The sequence below is a fragment of the Carassius gibelio genome, chromosome A18 (assembly GCF_023724105.1).
Source record: "Carassius gibelio isolate Cgi1373 ecotype wild population from Czech Republic chromosome A18, carGib1.2-hapl.c, whole genome shotgun sequence".
Lineage (NCBI taxonomy): Eukaryota > Metazoa > Chordata > Actinopteri > Cypriniformes > Cyprinidae > Carassius > Carassius gibelio.
This window is the reverse complement of record NC_068388.1, coordinates 16,808,459-16,828,250: the sequence shown is the minus strand read 5'-3', so window position 1 is coordinate 16,828,250 and position 19,792 is coordinate 16,808,459. Positions and strand designations below refer to the sequence as shown.

At 38.5% G+C, this 19,792-nt stretch overlaps 1 protein-coding gene across 1 annotated transcript in view; it reads left to right on the top strand.

The window, feature by feature from the left end:
- Positions 1-19,519, top strand: part of LOC127933929 (extracellular calcium-sensing receptor-like) — a 38,317-nt gene extending 18,798 nt beyond the window's left edge. The window contains exons 5-6 of the mRNA XM_052531067.1: positions 18,359-18,482; positions 18,606-19,519. Of these exons, the coding sequence (XP_052387027.1) occupies positions 18,359-18,482; positions 18,606-19,519 (1,038 nt within the window). The remainder of the gene's footprint in view (positions 1-18,358; positions 18,483-18,605) is intronic.
- The last annotated feature ends 273 nt before the right edge of the window (positions 19,520-19,792 follow it).

Sequence of the window (19,792 nt, the reverse complement as noted above, 5' to 3'; positions counted from 1 at the left end):
AAACCAAAGCTTTAAATCACTGTATAACATATATTAAAATAATTTGAATGTTTTCAAGAAATTTATAATTAATTGAATTGAAATTTGAATGTCATTTGTAAGCAAGATTACTTTAAGGTGCCATATGCAAAAATTAAGGTAAAACTATCCACAACATGACCTACACGCATCAAAAGAATGAGAAGAAATAAGGGTGATGATGTCATAAAAAAAATGTCAAGTTATAGTGCTGCAGAGATATCAACCTTAATTAGCATTAGCATTACTAGCCCCGGCCCGACAGGTGTCGGAATACCAGTTTCGGCCATGGGAGTTGGTATGCGGGCAACATAACCACCAGCCAACCTGCAATACACGAATAACTCGCACGGCTTGTGGGCGTGTACTTGAACCTGATGTCAATCGTGTGGAAAGTACAGCCCCCTACTTCATTTCAGTTCAGGGAAGAGAGAGAAATGATGTCTCAAGCCCTTGGCAAGAGACCCCTACCACCACCACCCGCTACAGGGAAACAACCGCGCTCGGAATCACAAATCAAATCCAATAAGGAGCCGAATCAGAGTAATCATCGGCACTGCTTTCAATCGCTGGAGACAACTGATGGACCATAAAGAAATGAGGCTCGACTCCGAACTTGCAACATTTCTAACAGTACGTTAGATGCTGTTAGTATTTCGCTAGAAGTTTGTTTTATATGTTTGTGTATTTGTTTTCGGGAAGTTATAACATAGCAATGTATCGAAGGCTGTTCGATAAACGTGCTAATGTTAGCGATGGCTAACCGTAGCTGCGTTTGATAATTAGCTAGCTATAACTTAACGTTACCCATTTTATTATATCATAACTAACCTGCTCCGTCTAGTATGTTGGTCTCCGTGTCCTCTTTGCTTCGTGGTTTTTCTGTGCGTGAAAAAAATGATGTGTGGCGTGAAAGCGTGTGAAAAGAGTCAACTGCGTGTGTCTCACGCTGAATGCTTGAGAGTTGGCACATCAGTTCCCAAGCAGAATAAAGGACAGGTTGATTATTGCTGTTTAGCGTTTGTATTAATCTATGATGTGTCCCTGTTTGCGTACAGGGACATAAAAAATAAATTAAAAGTGATACGTGGACCAAATTGTCTGAGATTGTTCATTTTAAGTAAAGGATCCTAACACAACAATATTTAATGAGGTTAACTTATAACTCCTTGTGGTTAGTCTGCACGAGATCAACAAGCTTGTTTGCTTTGCGGCCGCTTTAAATACAAAATAAGCATTCGATCTACGTTAGAGCGTCTGAGCGCTCACAAATCTTTCTGCAGCATCGTGAGCAGAGCGGCAAGAGCGATTTTTGACGCTCTAGACGCCGGCGGTGTGAACGCACAGTTAGGCTTCGGCTATGGCTGTAGTGTTGTTGTGAAGGTAGGTGGCGGAGCATAGAGACTATGCCTTTTCTCGTTTGTTACTCTAGAGTAGACCAATTCACTTTATTGAGGCATACTGCCCCCATCTGTTATGGAATGTGGAGTATGACCTGATTTTTTTTTTTTGCCAAACATTACAGATGGCACCTTTAAATTAAATAATGACCTGTTATTCATTAGATAATGTTTAATAAGTACATTAACAAGAACATTATCTCATATTTCTAGCTATGTGATTATACTGTATACCAAATGAGTCATATGATGCTGTATGTGGTTTAAGATATATATATATATATATATATATATATATATATATATATATATATATATATATATATATATATATAAAAACATTATTTTCCGCATACTGTACATTATTGTTTCTCCTCTATGCCCATCTTACTGAAACACGTCATTTTTTTTACAAAGCTCATTGGTCAGAAAAGTGAGGTGTGCTCTGATTTGCCAGTTATCCAGTGCATTGTGATTTGACAAATGCCTCAAACAGGTGGCGGAAATGTTATCCCCCTCACCATACTGTGTTGACGTGTCCCTGCATGACAAGACAAATCAATAAAACCTATTACAAATGAGGCTAGTGGGGACATAAATACTGATTATAATGACTTAGATCTCTTATTACACATTGCGTTGCATATCGCGCTGAGTAAACAAAACCATGTCTGCATTTGTAATCAGAGAAACTATACATAATAAGCTCTACCCTACACTGCTCAAAACTTGCGTTTGAATCATCAGTTTTACATATGTAAACATATAACAGTCTGTGAGTCAGAAGTGCCAGACTGTCCTTGCAAATATGATACTACCCTACTTTATAGAAACAGATACCGGTTTCACAAATTCACCTTGCAGATAATAAAGCGAGAAGAATAGTATGCGTAATTGGTGTGCTGCCTAGGGAGAGGGCTCCAAGCTCGGCACCAGCCCGAACGCTGAACGCTCCCCCCAAGAATGGGTTGAAGATGAGGAGTTGGGGTAGTGGAGGGATGCTAAAAGACTAAAGAATGAAGGTAAGGCTGATTATTTATAGTGGTTCTCTCTCGTTGTGATTGCATGCATGGTCTGGTTATTGATAGTGAATTGACCACGTTGATTATCTGTGCATGCTCCTCCCGAAATTTGTTAATAAAACATCAAATTGTAGGCTACTCTTACAGGAAACAGTCTTTATCCTCTGTAAAATGCGTTGCACACATATTTTGGTTGAACTTATTCTGGAACAGTGTTGTTAAAATGGCGGTGGCGAAAACAGCGAGAATAAAATAATACGCCTTCTTTCTTTACATGACCATTTGGGCGGCGTTATGCAATTATTCCCAAATCATGATGTAGACATGTGGGGGCGTGTTAGAATGAGCCGTTTTGGCAGGGCGTAATTAACTTAACTTTTATTAAGTATATTTTTTTGTATTTGAGACTTTAGTCTTTGCAACTTTACAAATATTTTTTAATGCACCAAGAGCTTGTAACACTCCAAAGAGAAAGGTAAACTTGAAATTGCTTCGAGTGACCCCTTTAATTAATGATCTGTTAACCATTATATAATGTTTCCTAATAGATTATTAATGAAAGTCATTATAAAGTGTTTCTTAATGGGGATAAATATTGTCCTTATTAGACTACATTTTGTGATGTCATGTCATGACACAAAATGAGGGACAATACCGGTATGAAATTGTACACTGGTTTAAGGTACATTATAAATGAAGCATACTTTACAACAAAAGTCCATTATCAATATCCAACGAATAGTGTTAAATAATGTATTGTTACGGTATGTGTCAAGCTTTTCCTGCAATATTGACACTGCTTATGTTTACACTACTTTTCATACACAAGAAGTGCCAGATGCACCTAAACCCTTGTAGTCTAAACATTCATGATACAATTTCACTTGGAATAAAATGAGAAATGAGAAAATCTGCAGTGCTGTGGACTTAAAAATATAAGCATACAGTGACCATTGTAAGTCTGCAAGTGCATATGAAGTATGTCTGATGGGACCAAGTCACACATGTGCAAGTCTCAAGTAAGTCTCAAGTCTTAACCTTCAAGTCTCAAGTAAGTCCCAAGTATTTTTTTCTTGGGCAAGTCAAGTCAAGTCCAGTCCAAGTCAAGTCACCTTATTATTGTAATTTTACCTGCAGAATCTGGTCTTAATAAAGTTAAAAGACAAGATATAAGTAACTGTCAGTAAATTAAAATAATTTGGATTTGCATTGTAAATACTCATGTTCAGTAAAATACATCATGGAATCAAACAAAATTGTAACTTCATAAAATTATTTATTTTTCACTTCTGCCAACAGTGTTTGAAATGTTTTACATTTTCAACATTGAGTCCATAAAACAAATAACAGCTAAGCATCCAACAGACTCCTCTCTGAACACCCCTCTCTCTCTTAAACACAGTTTACATACAACATTTTGTTGTATTTAGCAAAACTTTGTTACATTTAGCGAAAGTTTGGGCACCCTTTGCAGAATCCGTGAAAATGCGAGTAATTTTCAAAAAATAAGAGAGATCATACTAAATGCATGTTATATTTTATTTAGTACTGTCCTGAGTAAGATATTGTACATAAAAGATTTTAACATTTAGTCCACAAGACAAAAAAAAAAATGCTGAAATTATTAAAATAACCCCACTCAAAAGTTTGGGAACCCTTGGTTCTTAGTACTGTGTGTGGTCACTTGATGATGTTCAACTGTCTTTCTGTTTTGTGATGGTTGTGCATGAGTCCCTTGTTTGTTCTGAACAGTTAAACTGAGCAGTGTTCTTCAGAAAAATCTTTAAGGTCCTGCAGATTCTTCAGTTTACCAGCATCTTTGCATATTTGAACCCTTTCCAGCAGTGACTTTATGATTTTGAGATGCATCTTTTCAGACTGAGGACATTTGAGGCACACAAACACAACTATTAAAAAAGATTCAAACATTCACTGATGCTCCAGAAGGAAACAAGATGCATTAAGAGCTGGGGGGTGAAAACTTTCAGAATTTGAAGATTAAGGTAAATTGTACTTAATTTGTGTACCGGGAAACATACAAGTATCTTCTGTTGCTTACGAAGGGCAGAACTAAATGGAAAAATATATATATTTCAACAAAATAAGACAAATTTGGCCATCTTCATCGTGTTCAAAAGTTTTTAATGCAACTGTAATATGCACTTCTCATGATTAGGTAATCACGGCAGCTGTAGTCTTATTCACATTTGTTTTCTGATTAATTGTTTTGCTCTATGAGACAGACAAGGTAACAAAATATTCGGGGCTTAAGCCCCCTTAGCCCAGCCCTAGCATTTTTTGGAACGCGTTTTTTTAACGGCCTGCTAGCGGATCGTGAGGGGGCGTTCACATAGCACGTCTTTTGCACGCGCAAGTTCGTTATTTCCAATGTAGGCACGCGGTATGCGCGCTCATAATGGAAGCAACGCGGTGGCGACACGGACGGACGCGGTGCGACGCGCTCGTTTTTTCCAGGCGCGTCCGCACCTCATCGAGTTAAAAACATCTCAACTTTTCAGAGAGCCGCAAGCACACCGCAGGTCATGTGACAAGAACTAACCAATCAGCTTCATCCTTTCCCGTAACAACATTGAAAGCTCAGCCAAGATGAAGGAACATAGCTGTATATGGATTGCCATTTTGAAATAAATTTAGTAGCAGAGCTACTGCAAGCGATTTTTAGAGCTGCAAATCCATTTATCTTTTGCTGAAATTTCCACGTCTTCATGGAGAGAGCACGTCACGGAGAGAGCTCGTCATGGTAGCAACTGCAGATGCCTCAGGGGTGCAACTGCCCGAGCGCTTTAGAAAGAAGGAGAAAGTGGCGCACCCAGCGTTTTCCACGCGTTTTTAGGCACAAATTATTGAAGACAAAAGCGATGACCATCGGTAACCCTCAGGCTGACATGTTGAAGTGATGTGATGTGATATCTGATCTAAGTGGGCGTGGTGTGAGCCAGAAACTAAGCCTTTTTTGCAAAGGACTATATAAAGGGTTAATGGTCCCACCTAGTGATCAACTGTAAAAATAACAAATGTTACCTCTTCCCAAAAGGGAAACCACAAACAATCAAGAATGCATGATTATATGGTGTCATGGCTTTGCAATCAAAAAATGTTGTTATAATGGAAGTCAATGGGGCAAAAACAGCCACCAACAACTAATTAGGGAGAAAAAATTTAAATCTAATGCTGCACAAAAACTAACAATGCATCAAAGCTAATTTTGTTACTAATCTTTGACATGCCCAAGACTGTGATAAAAGGTAAAAAAAAATATCCAGTCCGCAATCACTTTTTATATTGAAAATATGTAATTTTGTGTGTTTTTTATTCCAAATCAGTGACATCATTTATGAACTTGGTAATTAAACAATTAAAATCTTGGAATTTTTTAAAACATTTGGTAGTTTTGATCAGGACTGAGGTTGATTTAATAGAGTTATGCAAAAATAAATTTGAAAAAAATATTTATCTGGTACATTTTTACAGCAGTTTAATTTAGTGGATGTTTTCATCCACAAACAACTCGAAAGGGTAGTGAATTTGCCCACAGTGTACCGTTGAGTTTTTGGAAAAAAATCTAAGCATTTTCCCAAAATATGGGTCAAAATTAGCTCAAACACAGAGAAAGTTGTGGCCAAAATAAGACTCAACTTTACCCCCTAGTGGACGAAAACGTCCCCAACAACGCACAAGGGTTAACTTCCAAGTAGAGCCCTGCACGGGCCTCAAATTTAGGCCCGAGCCCGGCCCTGGCCCGAGATGCTCAGGCCCTAGCCCGACCCGTGTCCGACAGCTCATCAGAATTATCAGCCTGAGTCCGGCCCGAGGCGTGTTTTTATTTATTTATTTATTTATTTTATTACACAGCGGAAGCCTGCCCTATTTGCAGCAATTAAAAAAGGGGTCAGTTTTGTGTTATGTTTTTTTTCATTTCTTTATCAAGTTAGTTTAGAAAAATGTTTGAAGCATTTAAAAAAAAAAAAGACGATTAACGTTAAACAGCCGAGCCAACAGCAAGTAGCCTAAAACATATTTAATCTATTAAGCCTCTCAAATTAACGCTAATACTTTACTTGGCTACAATAAAATCCATAGATATAAAACACTTCAAGAATATCACACAGACAGTTAGTTTAATAAATGTTTATTTATTAAACCACAGTGAGTAAAATAAAATAAAAAAAATTAAATACTGAGGCAGGCTCGCAACAGCGCTCGCAAACCAAATGAGAAAAATGCCTACAATCTAAACAAATTAAATTAATTAAAAACAAACTTCCAGGTTATCTTACCTCAAAAATATACCACAGAACATGTCCATTCTTTTTTTCCATTAGTTTCCAACAGTTAAACGAAAATAAAGTCCAGTCAAACGAAAAGTTAGAACAGTCTCTTACAGAGCATCGTGGAGAAAAAGAATAGGCTCCAGAGTGGAAGGTTTTAACCCCGTCCTCCTCTCTTCCCGCGGCACTGAAGACACGTTCGCTGCTGCTGCTGGCGGGACACTAAACACAGAGCGAACAGGTGCAGATGCAGAAATGCATGCTCGCCGCTACATGGCCAACTAGGCTATTATTAATGCATTAATTTAGAGGCATGTAGCTACTACTACAATAAGTGAATATAAGTGAAGTATAATCGTGGGTCACGCTGACGGAAAAGCGTGCGTGCGCGCGTGAGACTGTCATGTCAGTATGTCAGTTTAACGGGATGAATTATCAGATTATGAAAGTTATGAGGTTATGAAATGTCTTTCTATATTTGTTTTTCTATCGTCGACGTCAACTTCTATTTTTTTATTTTTATTAATGTCTAAAAATATAAATAGAAGGATAACCCAAAAAGGCCCGAGGCCCGGCCCGCATGTGAGTTATAACGTGAAAATTGGCCCGAAGCCCGGCCCGAGGAGTATAAATAAGTCGGGGCCCGTCGGGCTCGGGCTGAAATGCAGGGCTTTACTTCCAAGTCCAAGTCAAGCCTCAAGTCATAAAAATAGCGACTCGAGTCGAAGTCACCAAGTCACAAGTCCCCATGTCTGGTCTGTGTTGATGTGACAGGGATGAGAAACGAGTAGATCCATTTGCAAGCTTTTATTGAAAGACGTGGTCATAACAGGCAAGGGTCAAACAATGGCAAACAGGCATATTGAGGGCAAGACAGAAGAGTAATCCAAGATGGCCGTGGTCGATCAGCGGCTAACAATATCCTGAGGATGAAGCAAACAGGAAAATACAGATAACAGCAATGGTCCATCCAGCGGCAAACAGAGTTTGAAAGAGCAAGACAAAAGGGTAAACTGAAATCACAGGCAAGAATCTAAACACAGGAATACAGGCAAGGCAAGACTTAATAAGAACTGGCTCCATAGAGTAGCTATTGCTGAATGAGGGATAAATGCTAAACAATACATGGGAGTGAAATGTGTTATTGTGGAATTGGTAGCAGCTGTGTGAGATTGGTTTCAGGTGAACTTGTGATTAGTGAATTGGAGCATGATAAATGTAGTCCAGGATGATGTGTAACAGTCTGTGTGGTGTGAGAGTCAATATATGGTAGGATGACCTCTGGTGGCAAGTGGATGAAAGTTCATGGACAAGATTTGTGACAGTGTTATTTGGGGCTGGGCCATTAATTTATTTACAAAATCCAAAAATTCACCCTAATCTGACATTCTTACACTTAACTCTGACACTCTACTGCACATCAGGTATGTAACGATGCCCCACGAGCCAGTTGAAAATGAATATGTGACGATTCAAATCAGTAGAGATATTAAACGAATTGCGTAACATTTGGGGGAGGATTTTAAATGAATGTATCTCTGAGGGGAACTGATTTAGAATAGTTTAGATTATATTTTATTTTCATTTTGACTATGTATAATGCATATTAAATCAGTGCTGTGCTGCCTTGCTGCTGTCAGAGCGTGAATCTGCGTTTGTTTTTCTGCATCTATCATTTTTATGTAGCATTATTTTAAAGTCAGACAATTCTTTTATATATTATACAATCTAATTTAGATTAAAAACTGATCATGCAGCATGTTTGCAGCATCTTTGTTTGGATCTTGATTAAAGGGGGGGTGAAATGCTATTTCATGCATACTGAGTTTTTTACACTGTTAAAGAGTTGGATTCCCATGCTAAACATGGACAAAGTTTCAAAAATTAAGTTGTACGTTTGAAGGAGTATTTTTGTTCCAAAAATGCTCCTTCCGGTTTGTCACAAGTTTCGGAAAGTTTTTTTTGAGTATGGGCCTGTGTGACGTTAGATGGAGCGGAATTTCCTTATATGGGTTCTAAGGGCACTTCTCCCGGAAGAGCGCGCGCTGCCATAGAGCAGAGCAGAGACATTCAATGACCAGAGCGAGAGAGCAAAATGTCACCAAAGAAGTGTGTTTTTGGTTGCCAGGGCAAGACAACCCTGCACAGATTACCAAAAAAAAAAAAAAAAACAGCATTAAGGGACCAGTGGATGGAGTTTATTTTTACAGAGCATCAACAGAGTTGTGCAAGTGTTTGTGTTTGTTCCCTGCATTTCGAAGATGCTTGTTTTACAAACAAGGCCCAGTTTGACGCCGGATTTGCATATTGTTTATTTCTTAAGGATAACAACGAAAAAGGGTCACGATCGTGTGTTGGAACCGCAGGCGGTGAGTAAAACTGCTTCAATATCTCTATGTTGTTAACTTAGCTACCGGCGCGTAAGCACATCAAGTAAACAACATGCGATATTGGCATCAAACTGCACTTCCCACATGTACACCTTTAAAAAAAGAAAGACGACATAAAGTGGAACTTAGTCATTTTCCAAAACCGCTAAGCAAATATATACAGTTTCAATACATACCACATAGAGACGTAGTCGTTGCTGCTGCTGCTCTTGTTCAATTTCAGCCTCGGGATCTGATTCTGGATCATAAATATACAGCTGAATCTGACTTTTAGCCATGGTTTGTTTTGGATGATGTTTTTTTCCTCACGGGAATATCACAGCTTCCAGACGCTCTCAACCACTTATAGATCAGTGCTCTCAACGCAAAAGCCTACTCGCGCTCGTGTTTCTTTAGCTCCGCCCACACGTCACTCCTCCAGCCGCTCGTGTTTTTCCGAAAAAAAATAAATAAATGGTACAGACTATCTTTCTCTTATAAATATAATAAAACTAAAGACTTTTTGGAAATATGAAGGATGCAGTACTACTCTATAGGTACTCAAGCTTAACAAGACATTGAGTGAAAATGAGCATTTCACCCCCCCTTTAAAATCCAGTGGTTGCTTCTAATTGTGTGTTCACACCACCGCCGGAGAGAGCATCAACATTGTATCTGGCTGCCCCACCAACAACGCTATAGAAAGATTTGTGGATGCTCTGACATAGATTGAATGTTTGGTATTTTTAAACTTTATTTAAAGGGGTAGAAAAGCAAACAAGCATGCTGATCTTGTGCAGACTGGCCACAAAAGAGATATAAGTTACCCTAATGAAATATTTAAAATCTAAAAGTAAGAAATTGATGGAAATAACTTAATTATAGATACATATATTATTTTTTTTTTTACAAAATAACTGATTAAAATCCATTTGTGTGGTGTGGCTTTTGTGCTCATGATTAAGTGCTATTCTAATTTCGGTCAACATGATTTCACCAAGTTCAACATGTTCCTGGAACAACATTCAGAATTGAGGGAAAAGTTTTCTAGAAATTTCAGTTTTAGGCTTACAATCAAGCTTAGATGCTTCTTCAACCTTGTTATTCACCTATAATTTCCCTCTGATTTTAGAGATAAATTATGTGTAGGTTTTAGGGGTAGGTGCTGGGTTAGGTCATTTATTTGGACAGTAATGTCGATCCATGATCAACAAAAGATGTTGATCCAACAACATGTCTTGCTTGGCAAAATCATAGCAACCTCTAATTTCAATATGTAGTTAGTAGGACACGTTTACTAGCCTTGATCTTAAATTAACCTTAATTTGTGCACAGCCTACATTGCAAATTGCCCTTGTTGAAGTGTAGTCTAAATGCAATGGGTCAAATCTGTGTTGTTTTGAAAAACTATATGGCATTCCTACTGAAAAATAGCTCATTACAATAAAGTTGACCTGACTTTAACTCTCCTCTAAGCCTGCACCATCCAAGACGAACTCACGTCACTGCTCAAATGAATGACTTCCGGCCACTTTGATGCTCTCACCAGCGTTGGAGTGAACACATGTTAAATGAATGGAAATAGAACAGGCAAAGCCTTAGTTTGTATTATAGTTTGTTTATATAAAGATATTTATTTTATTTTTGCTGTTTATTTATTTAAATTGGGGTTTGTTTTAAAATTTTATTTTTTAAGAAATGTCCAAGCAATAATAAAAGGACATACTCTATTTTCATATATAATTTGTCCTAAATCTCTTTTTTTTTTAAACAAACAAACAAAAAAATAGTAAATAAAAAATAGGGAGAACATAATATTGAGAAATCAGTATAGTGCATCGTATGACATTGTGGGTTGAGTGAATTGTTACATCCCTACTGCACCTGTGTCCTTTATCTTTTGTTGAATTTGGTTTGGTTGGGACTATAGTCATTTGGTTAAATTACTATATAACTTTTACTTTTACATCTGTGGTCATGAAGTTATTTGAAAGTTTTAACTCACCTTAAGGACATCACTTGTCCCTTGTTGTGGCCCCTTAAATTTGTTTACATGTGACTGCACTACGTACATCCTTCAACATCTCAACAGACCAGGGATTTTTGTGATAGTCTTGTTTATGGACTTCACCTGTACAAGCAGCATTGGCACCCCCCTGGAATGTGTGCTATCCACGCTGCTCTTCTCCCTCTACACCAGTGACTACACCTCTACAGACCCCTCTGTTCAGCTCCTGAAAATTGCAGATAACTCATCTGCCTCATCCAGGACAATGATAAGTCTGCTTACAGAGAGAAGTTTAAAGAGTTAGTTGTCTGATGCAGTCACAATAACCCGAACAGCAATGTGCTCATTTGGGTTCCTGGGCACTACAATCTCAAATAACTTGGAACACTCATACAGTTGCTGGTCATATAATTAGAATATAATCAAAAAGTTGATTCATCTCACTTATTCTATTAAAAAAGTGAAACTTGTATATTATATTTATTCATTATACACAGACTGATATACAGTCGTGGCCAAAAGTTTTGAGAATTACATAAATATTGGAAATTGGAAAAGTTGCTGCTTAAGTTTTTATAATAGCAATTTGCATATACTCCAGAATGTTATGAAGAGCGATCAGATGAATTACATAGTCCTTCTTTGCCAATTAAAGTTAACTTAATCCCCCCCCAAAAAAACCTTTCCACTGCATTTCATTGCTGTCATTAAAGGACCTGCTGAGATCATTTCAGTAATCATCTTGTTAACTCAGATGAGAATGTTGACGAGCACAAGGCTGGAGATCATTATGTCAGGCTGATTGGGTTAGAATGGCAGACTTGACATGTTAAAAGGAGGGTAATGCTTGAAATCATTGTTCTTCCATTGTTAACCATGGTGACCTGCAAAGAAACGCGTGCAGCCATCAGTGTGTTGCATAAAAATGGCTTCACAGGCAAGGATATTGTGGCTACTAAGATTGCACCTAAATCAACAATTTATAGGATCATCAAGAACTTCAAGGAAAGAGGTTCAATTCTTGTAAAGAAGGCTTCAGGGCATCCAAGAAAGTCCAGCAAGCGCCAGGATCATCTCCTAAAGAGGATTCAGCTGCGGGATCGGAGTGCCACCAGTGCAGAGCTTGCTCAGGAATGGCAGCAGGCAGGTGTAAGCCCATCTGCACGCACAGTGAGGCGAAGACTTTTGGAAGATGACCTGGTGTCAAGAAGGGCAGCAAAGAAGCCACTTCTCTCCAAAAAAAAAAAAAATAAGGGACCGATTGAACTTCTGCAGAAAGTATAGTGAATGGACTGCTGAGGACTGGGGCAAAGTCATATTCTCCGATGAAGCCCCTTTCCGATTGTTTGGGGCATCTGGAAAAAGGCTTGTCCAGAGAAGAAAAGGTGAGCGCTACCATCAGTCCTGTGTCATGCCAACAGTAAAGCATCCTGACACCATTCATGTGTGGGGTTGCTTCTCATCCAAGGGAGTGGGCTCACTCACAATTCTTCCCAAAAACACAGCCATAAAGAATGGTACCAAAACACCCTCCAACAGCAACTTCTTCCAACAATACAACAACAGTTTGGTGAAGAACAATGCATTTTCCAGCAGGATGGAGGACCGTACCATAAGGCAAGTGATAACTAAGTGGCTCGGGGACCAGAATGTTGAAATTGTGTGTCCATGGCCTGGAAACTCCCCAGATCATAATCCCATTGAGAACTTGTGGTCAATCCTCAAGAGGCAGGTGGACAAACAAAAACCCACTAATTCTGACAAACTCCAAGAAGTGATTATGAAAGAATGGGTTGCTATTAGTTAGGATTTGGCCCAGAAGTTGATTGAGAGCATGCCCAGTCGAATTGCAGAGGTCCTGAAAAAGAAGGGCCAACAATGCAAATACTGACTCTTTGCATAAATGTCATGTAATTGTCGATAAAAGCCTTTGAAACGTATGAAGTGCTTGTAATTATATTTCAGTACATCACAGAAACAACTGAAACAAAGATCTAAAAGCAGTTTAGCAGCAAACTTTTTGATAACTAATATTTATGTAATTCTCAAAACTTTTGGCCACGACTGTATATATGTTTATAACTGACAACTAAGGAAAATCCCAAATTCAGTATATAAAATTAGAATATAACTTAAGACCAATACAAAGAAAGGATTTTTGGAAATCTTGGCCAAGTAAAAAGTATAAAAATGAAGTATTAGCATGTACAGCACTCAATACTTAGTCGGAGCTCCTTTAGCCTGTATTACTGCAGCAATGAGGCAAGGAGTTGATCAGTCTGTGGCACTGTTCAGGTGTTGAGAGAGCCCAGGTTGCTCTGATATTGGCCTTCAGCTCTTCTGCATTGTTGGGTCTGGCATATCGCATCTTCCTCTTCCCAATAACCCATATATTTTCTATGGGGTTAAGGTCAGGCGAGTATGCTGGCCACTTAAGAACAGGGATACAATGGTCCTTAAACCAGGTACTGGAAGCTTTGGCACTGTGTGCAGGCACCAAGTCCTGTTGGAAAATGAAATCTGCATCTCCATAAAGTTGGTCAGCAGCAGGAAGCATGAAGTGCTCTAAAACTTTCTGGTATACAGCTGTGTTGACCTTGGGCCTCAGAAAACACAGTGGACCAACACAAGCAGATGAGATGGCACCCCAAACCATCACTGACTGTGGAAACTGTACAATGGACCTCAAGCATTCTTTGTGAATCTCACAAACCCACATTTTTGAATGGGTTTTGTTTCACAATCCTTATTATCCTGTTATCAATCCTGTTATCCCTATTGATTGTACACTTTTTTCTACCACATCTTTTCCTTCCCTTCACCTCTCTATTAATGTGCTTGGACACAGAGCTCTGTGAACAGTCAGCCTCTTTTGCAATGACCTTTTGTGCCTTGCCCTCCTTGTGCAAGGTGTCAATGGTCGTCTTTTGGACAACTGTCAAGTCAGCAGTCTTCCCCATTGTGTAGCTTACAGAACTAGAATGAGAGACAATTTAAAGGCTTTGCCGGGGTTTTTAGTTAATTAGCTGATTAGAGTGTGGCACCAGGTGTCTTTAATATTGAACCTTTTCACAATATTCTAATTTTGTGAGATTTTGAATTTGGGATTTTTCTTAGTTGTCAGTTATAAACATCAAATATCAAATAAATAAACATTTGAAATATATCAGTCTCTGTGTAATGAATTAATATAAGATACAAGTTTCACTTTTTGAATGGAATTGGTGAAATAAATACACTTTTTGATGATATTCTAATTATATGACCAGCACTTGTATAGTCTTAGTTGTGAAAAAGGCCCAGCAGTGGTTGTATTTCCTTCACTGGCTTGGAAAGCTCAACCTGCCACAGATGTTTAAAATCACCTGGTAAAATCAAAAGAGCTGGTAAAATCACTCTGAAACCCTAGTGTGTTATGTGTATGCCAGGTTAAAGAGTTGGGTATTTAATTTAGATTTAAATTAACAGAGTGTACCTGCCTTCCAAATAATGCTAGGTAGATTGTTCCAGAGTTTAAGTGTTTAAGTGTTAGCTTAAAGTGATGAAGGTGACCACACAGTCTCTGGGCCATGCAGTGTCCATGCTAGTGGTCCAGGAGTGCAATCTCTTGCTGTGTCTTAGTGACATGAAGGAGCATGATTAGGTACAGTTCCTGAATGCTCCTGTGTCACAGATCAGCTTTTTCAATGATGCTGTCGAGAGCTTTGCCCAGCAGTTCTCATGGGACAGAAGCAGACTGAGGCGATCAAACACATCATGCACTGGAGTAAACCTGCTGCTTCCACCCTGGCCGCAGCCCCTCAGCCTGCTCATCGCCATGGGTGCCCCATTGTGGCCGTCCTTGCTCCCATGCAGTTGCCTTCCAATAGACAGTGTCGTCAAGCCGGTCACATGCGAAATGCCCAGCACATCCAGGTGTCCGCCAAACACAGTGGAAAAGAGCAGGTGTTGGGATGGGGGACCCAGAGATGGAGGAGACTGCTCATTGTGAGATGGTGATTGCACTACTCTCTACCCCGGAGGAAGGCCAGGAGAAGAATCTTTTGTTTCATTAAATTTTTGTTCTGCTGCAGACCCACCAGCCAGAGGTACCAAAAACTTAAATAAAAGAGCAGGGTCCTCGGTCACTGGGTCTCAAGAGGATGAGAGTGTTAACCATGCATAACAGGATAATTTCCTCTTCTCTTGCCAGTGGGCAGCAGTGGGTTGGCCAAAAGTACCCCTCCTGACCATTCCTGGAACCAGGTAAGGGCTGTAGCACTCAAGCCCCACTCCATGTTGTCACACACCAGCAGGGGCGATTCTAGGATTTTTTCAACTGGGGGGCACAAGAGGGGCCACGATTAATACAGAGGGGCCAATCTTGTGTTGTTTGAACTGTATATCCAAATAATTTCAAGAGTTCAGAAACCTTTAAAATCAGTAATAAACAGTGATACCCTATTATATTTTAATAGCAGTTCACTAGCTAGGACCACGCCACAAACCAGCTATGCAACTGGGGAAGAGTAGAAAGAGGTGAAGGGGTCGAGGGACTGGGATGATGGTTAGGTTGATCAAGGAATCTTGAATTGATGGCTCAGGGAGACTCAGGGTGGGGGTACCGTCTCTAGCGTATATTTAGGCCAGACAATGAGGACCCCCTGATACAACCTGATAGAAATATAATGTGGGATAAGGTTGGTTGAATGGATGAGAAAGGGAGGGAAGGGTGGGTTCTCGAGAACGAGACTAGCAGTGGTGTGAGGTGGAGGTTTGGAAGTCAGTATATATGGAGGTTTGGAAGTCAGGTGATTGTTTGAGGCGTGGCCCTGCTCCCGAACTTTAGTTAACCTTGCTTAACCCCATTTATTCACTGCTCTAAATCAAAACAATCAAATACAATTTGTATTAACTTTTCACTTTACAAAAGTGAAAGAAAAACTGTAATAAATAAAATAATCCAATATATGAATAGTGTAGAACTCACAAATAATAATAATATAATTTATTTATAATAGCCTTATATAATATATATATATATATATATATATATATATATATATATATATATATATATATATATATATATATATATATATAACAGCCTTATTTATATAAATGCAGAATAACAATAATAATTCATAGAAATAAATACACAATTAATTAATTAATATAACTAATATAAATTTAATATAATTTCATTATATGTTTTTGTTTATTATCCACATCCCATTCAATTTGCATAGCAGCAGTTGCAGTAAATTTGCATTGATGAATAAACAAAATCAACTTATGTCAAGGCTAATTAATCTTGAGCATATTGATTTAAAAATACCATATATCCATACTTTGTTAGAAAGCTACTTGTTCAAAAAGGTAGCTTTAATTTAACATGTAAAATATGTGGATCCTATAAAACAGTTTAGAATAACTTAATTAGTCCAGTGTTATTTTAGTATTAGTTATTTATTTTGCTATTTAATCATGCATTAAATAATTACGTATGATTTTTTTGAGAATGTTTCTGGGTGTCACCAAATGACGTTTTGTCAATAACTTCTGTGAAGGGAGGGAGAGAGAGCTTTCCAGGGTTCAGACAGCAATCGCGGAGCACCATGGTGATTTAGAGCGGCAACTGAATTTATTAGGAATCTACAGACGCAAATAGACTAAAGGTGTAGAAAAATAAAGACCTATATGTGTATTTTCGACTTTTTGACGAAGTCTGAAAGAAGACATGTTACTGAAAACAAACAGCCCCAAATCTCAAAATTGACCAGTAAAAAAAACGATGTTTTTGCATGTGTCTCACCCATATAGACTTAAAAAAAAAAAGTCTCAAGTGTGGAGCGTTAGATAAACATTACACGATTTGTTTCGTCACCTCACTTGAGTGAAAAAAGTTGCTAATCGACTGCATGATTCAATAATGACTTTATTAGAATTGCTATTATAGTTTTTTTTAAACCATTGCTTTAAATTGCGTTGTTGCCTATATCGGCGCGTTCGGCCGAAAAAAAAAAGTAAATCGTAACGCAGTAAACCCCTTTTACATTCAGCATTAGAGGAGCATAGTAAATATAATGATTAGCATCTTGGTCTGCTCTAGGAGATAACATCGTCATCGAACCTGCCTGGTCTGTCTTACACCGAAAGACGTTAACGTTAGTACCAAACACTTCTTGCACTGCAACAACTCGCTAATCGAAAAACATAAGCTATTTAAAATAGGTGCTTTTTTCTTTGGAAAACAGCAGCTCGCTATTCTTGGTCCTCGTTGAGAAGCATCGCGACGCAATCATGAGTTATTTACTAAACTGAAAGATTATAATTTGAATTTGTGAGTGACAGACAAGTAGAAGGGTGGGGGCACACTGGGGGGCCAATCAGTTTTCAGGAGGGGCCAGTGCCCCCATGGCCCCTCCCCTGGCTACGCCACTGCACACCAGGCTGTCATAAGTCTTAAGCCGGTCTCCTGCATTCCCTCCGGCACAGGGAGGAATCAGGTGAGTATTACACTTTACACCCAGACTCCACCCTCTGCCGTAACAGGCACCTGGCCGAGTCCTGCGACAGTACGTGGATAGAACTCAGAGCTTTTGAAACTGAGAATAGATCTTCATCTATTACGGAGGACAGCAGAAAGGGAAGGCTGTCTCCAAGCAGAGGATGGCCCACTGGATAGTGGATGCCATCACCATGGCCTATGAAGCACAGAGTGTATGCTCTGTGAACTCAGTCTGCATGCTTACTAAATTAGAGGTGTCGCATTGTCCTGGGCACTGACTCGTGGTGTCTTGCTAGCAGAAATTTGTAGAGCTGTGGGCTGGGCTACTCCTAACATGTTCGCTAGGTTCTATAGTCTGTGTCAAACCAGTTTACACCTCTATTTTCACCTCAAACAGGTAGTGGTAGTCTCTTCACCATCAAATATCACTTCTCTTCATTTTGAATAATTAATAAATATAACGACATTCATAAAAAGGGCTTTTTTTCAAGTTGGATTTCAAAAAGGTTTGAAGATAGGACACCAGTGGTGTAATCCTAAATTTAAAAGTTTTTAGGATATATATTTTTTTTTTTTCCTTGGGTTAGAATAATTATGTAATACCCTATCTGTAGTTAACATAAAATAATGCACTAAGAAAATGTAGTTCTATAAAAGCTTTCGTCCTAAATTAAGTCCTAATTGAAATCGCCATGGTTAAATAAAATATTTTAAAGGATTCTAAATTTAAGATCTTTCTGTAATATGTATTTTTACATGCAGAAGCCAATCTCTGTGTGCAGTGAGAGTTGCCCTCCAGGCACTAGGAAGGCTTCACAAAAAGGAAGGCCTGTCTGCTGTTATGACTGTATCCCATGTGCAGAGGGAGAAATCAGCAATGAGACTGGTAATCTTCATTCCATCTTAAAGTTTTGAAAACTTGTTAGTTGCTATTTTGCTGTTCATTAAATAAATTATTTTCCTTACCTTCCTTACCTTCTCTAACTAGTAATTACATCTTCATTTACAGATTCAATTAACTGCAAGCAGTGTCCAGGGGAATACTGGTCTAATGCTGAAAAAAATAATTGCGTGTCAAAGAATTTAGAGTTTCTGTCACTCACAGAAGTTATGGGTATAGTCCTTGTCTTTTTCTCACTGTTTGGAATAGGAATAACTGTACTGGTGGCCATCCTATTTTACAGCAAGAAGGACACCCCCATCATAAAAGCAAACAACTCAGAGCTGAGCTTCTTACTGCTCTTCTCATTGACTCTGTGTTTCCTCTGTTCACTCACTTTTATTGGACGGCCTACTGAGTGGTCATGTATGTTGCGACACACAGCATTTGGGATCACTTTTGTCCTCTGTATCTCCTGTGTTCTAGGGAAAACAATAGTAGTGTTAATGGCCTTCAAGGCTACACTTCCAGGAAGTAATGTCATGAAATGGTTTGGGCCTGCACAACAACGACTCAGTGTTCTTGCCTTTACACTCATACAGGTCCTTATATGTGTGCTTTGGTTAACAATATCTCCTCCATTTCCCTACAAAAATATGAAATATTATAAGGAAAAGATAATTCTTGAGTGTAATCTGGGTTCTACTATAGGTTTCTGGGCTGTGCTGGGTTATATTGGCCTACTTGCTGCTTTGTGCTTTATTCTGTCTTTTCTTGCTCGTAAGCTGCCTGATAACTTTAATGAAGCCAAATTCATTACATTCAGCATGCTGATATTCTGTGCTGTATGGATAACATTTATTCCAGCTTATGTCAGTTCTCCTGGAAAATTTACTGTAGCTGTGGAGATATTTGCCATTTTAGCTTCAAGCTTTGGTTTACTATTCTGCATATTTGCACCTAAATGTTATATCATCCTGCTTAAACCTGAACAAAATACAAAGCAAAACATTATGGGGAAAACAACATATAAGTCCTACTGAAAAAAAAGAATTTTATATCACATATTTTTTCTGAATTATTTCTTCAAAGACAACTCAAATTGGTGTTATTGATTCTTTACATTTGCAATTTCACAGGTTTTAGGCTATTGTGCTTAGTGAGTTTGATTTAGTGGGCTAATTGTACAACCTTATTGTACTTTCTATGTATATAATGAATATCATGCAGCTTTTTTTTTAGACATATGTTTATTTTTTATGTTTTTCTCTTGAGAAAACACATCAGACATGCCTTCAGTGTGACTCTACAATCTT